Source organism: Pungitius pungitius, chromosome 2 (genome assembly GCF_949316345.1).
Source record: "Pungitius pungitius chromosome 2, fPunPun2.1, whole genome shotgun sequence".
Taxonomy (NCBI): domain Eukaryota; kingdom Metazoa; phylum Chordata; class Actinopteri; order Perciformes; family Gasterosteidae; genus Pungitius; species Pungitius pungitius.
In genome coordinates this window covers 6,671,241-6,677,686 of record NC_084901.1, presented here as the reverse complement: position 1 = coordinate 6,677,686, position 6,446 = coordinate 6,671,241, and the positions used below count along the sequence as shown (strand labels likewise).

General features: G+C 43.5%; 1 protein-coding gene across 3 annotated transcripts; it reads right to left on the bottom strand.

The window, feature by feature from the left end:
- Positions 1-658: 658 nt before the first annotated feature.
- pus7l (pseudouridine synthase 7 like) lies at positions 659-5,581 on the bottom strand. Of its 3 annotated transcripts, XM_037462486.2 has the most exons (11): positions 5,214-5,581; positions 4,716-4,963; positions 4,131-4,604; positions 3,464-3,623; positions 3,069-3,288; positions 2,803-2,901; positions 2,515-2,596; positions 2,074-2,239; positions 1,694-1,802; positions 1,473-1,526; positions 659-1,368 (listed from the first exon to the last, which is right to left on the bottom strand). In XM_037462486.2, the coding sequence occupies exons 2-11, from the start codon at positions 4,915-4,917 to the stop codon at positions 994-996; spliced, it is 1,941 nt and encodes a 646-aa protein (XP_037318383.2). In that variant the 5' UTR covers positions 4,918-4,963; positions 5,214-5,581; the 3' UTR covers positions 659-993. The 3 variants fall into 3 exon arrangements, with proteins under 3 accessions (XP_037318383.2, XP_037318380.2, XP_037318381.2); XM_037462483.2 differs by having other exon boundaries at positions 4,131-4,963; XM_037462484.2 differs by having other exon boundaries at positions 4,131-4,963; positions 5,244-5,581.
- Positions 5,582-6,446: the final 865 nt, after the last annotated feature.

The following is a 6,446-nucleotide window of genomic DNA, read 5'->3' as shown; positions in this document are numbered from 1 at the left end:
TGGCAGAAGGGATTTAGTCCCAGTTTTGCAGTGTGACGTACTCATTAACATCTTTACCCTTTTTGATCACGTGGTGTAGGTTCTGTTTTCTCTCATGGTAAGAAGCTCATCACAACATGTTTCATGTCAGCTCCAATGCCTGTATAATGTTACCACCTAGTGGTGGTTAGTGGAAAGTACAGAAAACCAATAATAATAACAAATGTGTAGTTATTGAGTTGATAACACTGAAAGTGCTCACTACGCACACTATAACCATCCCAAAATAGTATTCATAAGGTACGACTACTCATGCAGGGTTCACTTAAGGAGTACCTCATAGAACGACAAGTGAATGTAATTCAACTGAATCATTGAGGCATAATGGACGGACTACGTTGTCCCACAATGCAATGCTTGAAGCAAATGGTTACAGCTGGAGAATAATAGTGGATTGTAGTGAACCACTTTCAGAAAAAAGATGATTGGCTGTTTCTTTATCACGGAGACTGATCCTTCTCTGAATAGCAGAGATGCTCACAAGTCTCTGAGCTCGAGTCGAGTCTGAAGTCTTTCGAGGACAAGTCTCAAGTCAAGTCTGAAGTCACTGTGTGTGCGACCCGTCCAACGCTGCTTGCAGCTTTAATAATGGTTACTTTTGCACATATGTTGTGTTGTACCTGGAGGACACGCATGCAATTCATTGATCAATTTTCACAAATAACATAAATCCAAATGCGGAAGGGATTGTCTTGAGTTGAAAAACATTTCAAAATGAAAGTTTTCATTATTTCTAAAAGTTTTATTCATGGCACAAAACATTAACACTGTTTACGCGGTTTGACATTTAGATTTGTTCATTTCTTTACCACTTGCACATTATGTAGTTTTCCAATTCATAAACAAGGTCGTATGCTCAATACACCAACAACAAATCAAAAGGCTACCTATGATGTGTCACAACAATGGGTTACAAAACAAGATGTACAACAGGAGCAACATGTCCCCAGACCTCTAGGGGTCACACTTCATGATCTCTCTGAGGCAGATAGTAGCATAGCAGGAGGAGTCGAGGTCGAAGTTTAAGGTGAGAGTGAGCGAGTCCCGCTTTCCTTCCGCTGCACTGCCATTCTGCTGCCGGTCACTATTTCTGCTGCTGTTTGCCGTCACCTCTCCTCCTCCCTCCCCACAGGCTGCTCTCTGCAGCTGGTAGCCGAGATTGCTGGGCGAGGCCAGCAGGGGGCGGTAGCAGCCGGGCAGATTGAGTTTGAGGCCGCTGACTCTGAAGCGACACGCGTCCAGTCCGTCTCTGGCCAGTCTCTCCTGGAACCAAGTCGCCATGGCGTTTTCTGGATACTTCACAGTGTTTCCCAGCATGGGTAGTAAGACCTGACGGGATCAGATAAACACAGCAGTAACACTGGTAAGAAAAGTAAAAAAAAAAGAAGATATAGTTGCATTTAAAGGTGGATGCATTTCTCTAAACCACATACATGTCCCAGTGTGTACACTCCCTCGTGTTCCTCTTGATCCGTCACCACGTGGATCTGGAAAATCAAGAGGAGGAAAGATTAGTATCCTCAGATAGTGACAGGGAATAGTTGCATAGTACAAGTCAAAACAGTTTAACGCAAATATACCTGTATATGCATTGCATCTTGGTTATTAGATCATCTTTCAATATTATCCCAACAAAGGAATCGCCCTTTCTCACCTGAGGCGAGCTGGTTTCTCCGGTGTCTTCCCGCCTCCACACCAGGTCTCCTCGCCTGGCACTGTGGCCCAGAGTAGTCAGCCTGTGGGCCACTGCCTCGTTCCACACTCTGACAACCACAAACGTACAAAAAGAGGCCAGAATCAGTTCATGAATTTCAGAGATTGTAGCAGAGAGGCGGCCGGGTTGAACATTTTTGAAAAAGAAAATCAAATGCCAGCTTTTGACATAAAGATGCACAGGTTAGGCTTTTTCATCAATCAATCAATCAAGTGTTCCATCTCCCAATTTCTGCATTGGAGCTACTCAATAATCACAAATCTACAATATGGGTATCAACTGAAAACAAAAGGAGTGGGTTTTCTTTGCATGCAGCTGACCTGCTACAGTAGGCATGTGGGTAGAAGACTCTCGTGCTGTGGGGCAAGCTGAGCCAAGCTTGGGTACAACCATCCGGACCCGTACCGTAGCGGTTCAGGGCCCGAAGCATCAGTCGCTCTCTGGCTTTTGACAACGGCATCAGTGCTAAAGACTCCTTGGCGTTGTCTGGTTATGGGGAAGAGAGAGAGAGAGAAGAGGAGGAGGAGGAAGAAGAGTTTTAAATTCTGCTAAAAAAGGACTCATCTTAAGCTAATCTACAATGTCTTCGTAAACCAAAACTTGATTTATGGTACCTGTCAAAAATGGGATTTATTCACTACAAATACTATTTTTTTTTCTAGTGAATGGATCTGTGTAGTTGCTATTTGAAACATTCTAACCGACTTGGTTATTTCCAAGTAGCATGAAACTAAAGGAATCAGTATGGTGTTACCAGTCACCTGTTTGGAGGAAGTGTCTCTTTGCATAGTTTTGAGGATCATTGCCGTCATCTGGAGTGAAGAAGAGACGCACAGCACTCGCCTAACACACACACACACACACACACACACACACAATCAGCAACACGTATCACAACATCCACTAACAAAACTGTACTGTGCAGTCTGATGGGGAATACATTTGAAACGTTTTTCTGGCAATGTTTCAGGCTTCACATAGTGATCCCCACTTTGGGACACCGGGGTCTCATTTCATGGCATAACGTACATAATGTGTGCAACACCTACCATGTCCTCTTTGAGTAAAGCCAGGCCTACACGGTCGGACTGAACGCTCTTCACACTGCCGAACCTCTGTGGTCCGTAGTAGTTGACAAAACCTCTGGCCTGCAAAGAGCAACAAATCTTGTATTGTAGCTGATACAAAAAAATTACTAAATACAATTTTTATTAAGAATCACTAGTGTTTTTTGAAGGACCCCTGACCAGCAGGAGTTCTATAGAAACAACAACCGTCATTTAAGCACGAGGCTGGTATTTTAACTTGAATGTACCTTGACATTTTCCACTGCTTCCTTTACCAGCGCCGCCAGGCGAGCGTGCGAGTCGGCGCCAGAGGAGTGGCCGTCGGCGGCCCCTTGTGGTCTCAGGTCACGGACCACCAGGTCAAAGTGGTTGCCCTGCAGTCGTCCCAGCCTGAGAGGCTCCCCGACTGAGCGGACCTGGGAAAGACGCATCCCTCTCTTCTCGAACTCTGCCGTCTTCTCTTTCAACCTGGTAATCCAGAACATCCAAAAGAAAAGTAATTGTGGATTTTTTTTTCATTCATTTGGAGACAAGAGTACAAACCCTTAACGTCCTAGGATCGTGGACGTTTTTTGTCTCGCCAATTCATGAGCAGGGAAGAATGATTCCCAAACCAATAGCCATGACAGACTCGCAGAAGTACCTTTGAGTCGAGACCTTCTTGACCACCATGGACTGGTAGGTGATGGCTCTCTTATCCTTGATCCCAGCGTAAGTGAAATCTGATGGCAGCACGCCGAGAGCAGCTGCCATGTAGCTGATGGCCTCCAGAGTCTCCAGGTTCTCCTTACGCAAAGTGAAAGCTGAAAGAGAGGAAACACACACACACACATGCTTATAGTCTTCCTTTCTTCCAGGCTAATTTTTATTTACCATTTTATTTTATTAAACTTATCTTACACCCCTGACATAAACTTACTAACCCATAGCATTATATTTTATCTTATTCCACGCACTATGTTGTCTTGTTGTCAAACTGTCTGCTGTCCTGCACCAACCGCCAAGTCAAATTCCTTGTATGTCTGACATATTTTGGTAATACATGTTTCCTGATTCCTGATACAAACATCAAGGAAATGCCAACTGACAGGCGTTCAGAGTCTGAACTATAAGGGCGATAGGATGCAGCACATCTTTTGTGGTGTGATTGTCATCTTCCAAGTCTAAAAGCCAGTTTCATAAATGTCAATATTTGCTGATTTTCCTGCAAGTATTTTGAAATTCTTTGAGTTCAGAACCGTTGGTTGGACAAAAGAAGTACTCATCTTAGGCCATTTTCTAACATTTTAAGTGTCATTTCTACCCCTTACCGGTGTAAACGTCTTCTTCTTTACGTTCCTCTGCGGTTCTCTTCTTCGGCCTCCCCTGCTCTCTCAGCCTAACAGAGATCGCTGTCGTCCCCTGGTCGGTGAAGCTCTTGGTCTCCACCAGTTTGCCGAACCGCCGGCTGAGGAAGTGGTGGACCGCGGTGCGGTGCTCCTTGTCGTCATCGGGTCCAAACGTGTAGGACGAGCCTCGCACTTTGGCGTCGATGAACCTGAAGAAGTCCTCTGCCTCGTCCTCCGTGACCAAATGGGAGAGCTCTCTGTAGTCTGGGTCCTCCCTCACCCTGATCTCAGGCTGAATAGTGACAGTCATGAGGAAGGGGAAGCGGTGTCTGACGGCCCGGTGCACATTGGCTCTGTGGTGTTTGTCAGCGAAGGAGCCGAGAGATAGCTCCTGCTTGGTCGGCTTTTCTTTCAGAGTCAACACAAACTGCTCCAGCTCCTCGCTGACCGACTGGCCTAAAATGACACTCAAGTCAAAACTGCCCGGACTCGGTATGGTGACGTCCAGCCCGCAATCAGCTGCCACGTCGGTGTCCAGCGCGACCGAGGAGTGATTTTTCCACTTACATTCTGCGCTGGCTACCTCTTTCCTATCCGGGGAGGCACAGTCGGGAGGCGGAGTGGCCGCCGCTGTGTTAACACGCCGTCCAGTGATGTCTATCTCAGTCACCACAAAGTCTTTGATGGCGTTTTTGATGCTTCCGAGGAAACCTTCATGGTTTGATATGAAGCACTCAGGGATGTTCACAGCATCACTGTCCTGCTTCATGGTCAATTCATCCAAACACTAGCAGGTGTTTCACTTACTCCTGTTTCTGCAATGAGAAAACACAATTTTAACAGAATGTGTAAAATGGCACAGGAGAGCAAGACAACGCATGTGTGTATATATAATTGGCACAATGCATGCACTTATGGGAGTGTTTTACTTAAATCTAAGAAGAAGATTCGATCTAAAAGTAAAGTGTAAACATTTAAATAAAATCAGACACGAAACAAGATAGATATCATTAGCTCATGCGATAAATACATTAGACGGCACGGGAAATACGGTTCAAAGCTTGCCTTTTTCGAGCAGTCAGAGAGGGGGCACACCTTAAAAAAGAATGTCAGGAGGTTTAGGAAGACGATGGGTGCTTCACTTCTGCTTATCGCCAGGCTATTCTTGCCAAATATGCCGAATATTTACAGCAAAATGCGTATCCGACGCAAAAATCCTTCCCCCACTGTGCTGAGAGAGAGCAGTACGTGCTATAACAAAGGAACTGAAACACATGCCTCAATTCAACCCGGGAATGCCCATTCGTTGAGAAGGAAAAACAAGAACTTCACTGTTTGTTTACTCCACGGACCTCCACGCGGCGTGTGGACGAGGAGCTGTTGATGTAAACACAACAACGCCGAAAGGATTCGGTTTACTTCCGCGTCATGTGACTTTCATGTGACCTTTCTTAAAGGGACCGGCGGTAAAGTCACAGTCTGTTTGTGAAGCACAAAGTGCGATTTTAATATTCTTGTGTGGGCAAATGGAGATATATAGTTTAGGAGCGATGATTGTGATGAGAAGAACAATAACCCAATTGAGTCCAAAACAATCCAATCTAGCTATTTGTATTAGTAACAAAATTATAATAATAATATAAATAACAACAATAATAATAACTGAAAATATATAAATATATGAATTAAATTGTTTGTGTGTGTGTGTGTATATATATATATATATATATATATATATATATATATATATATATATATATATATATATGTGTGTGTGTGTGTGTGTGTGTGTGTGTGTGTGTGTGTGTGTGTGTGTGTGATGATTACATAAATGATCATGTCGGCTCACCACATAAAAAAACATAAAGCAAAAACAACAAATCCCATTCTTTATCCGTTAATGCTCTTATGATCTTATATCACTGTAATATGAACATTTTAACATTCAATTGAGTGTGCCATGAGAATGAAAGAGTGGAGAAGGAGAAAATGGATTCATCATTGTACTCTGGATATTTTTTATATTTTTTACCTAGTAAAAAGTCAAGTTGTTTTTGATACAGTTGTGTTGGGAAATAGCTTGAGAATAACTAAATCCTTGAAATGATTCATGCTGTATTGATCATCGTGATTTGCTTTTTTTGCTGTAAACCACATACATTGATAACAGAACAAAGACGTCCTACACTCCTGGTTTTTATTTATTATGGTTCTTACAAATTGTGTACAGAAAAACCCTCATTTACATTTCCTGGCCGTTGGTTTGAAAAAGGGAGACAGTTCATGTTTCGGAGGTTT

Bases quoted from the DNA above. Each gene is read 5' to 3' on its own strand.
- pus7l (XM_037462483.2), bottom strand. From the start codon at position 4,917: ATGAAGCAGGACAGTGATGCTGTGAACATCCCTGAGTGCTTCATATCA. The intron at 2,902-3,068 runs GTACATTCAAGT...TGCTCTTTGCAG, and splicing joins AAGCAGTGGAAAATGTCAAG to GCCAGAGGTTTTGTCAACTA. The intron at 2,240-2,514 runs GTGACTGGTAAC...CCCCATAACCAG, and splicing joins GAGACACTTCCTCCAAACAG to ACAACGCCAAGGAGTCTTTA.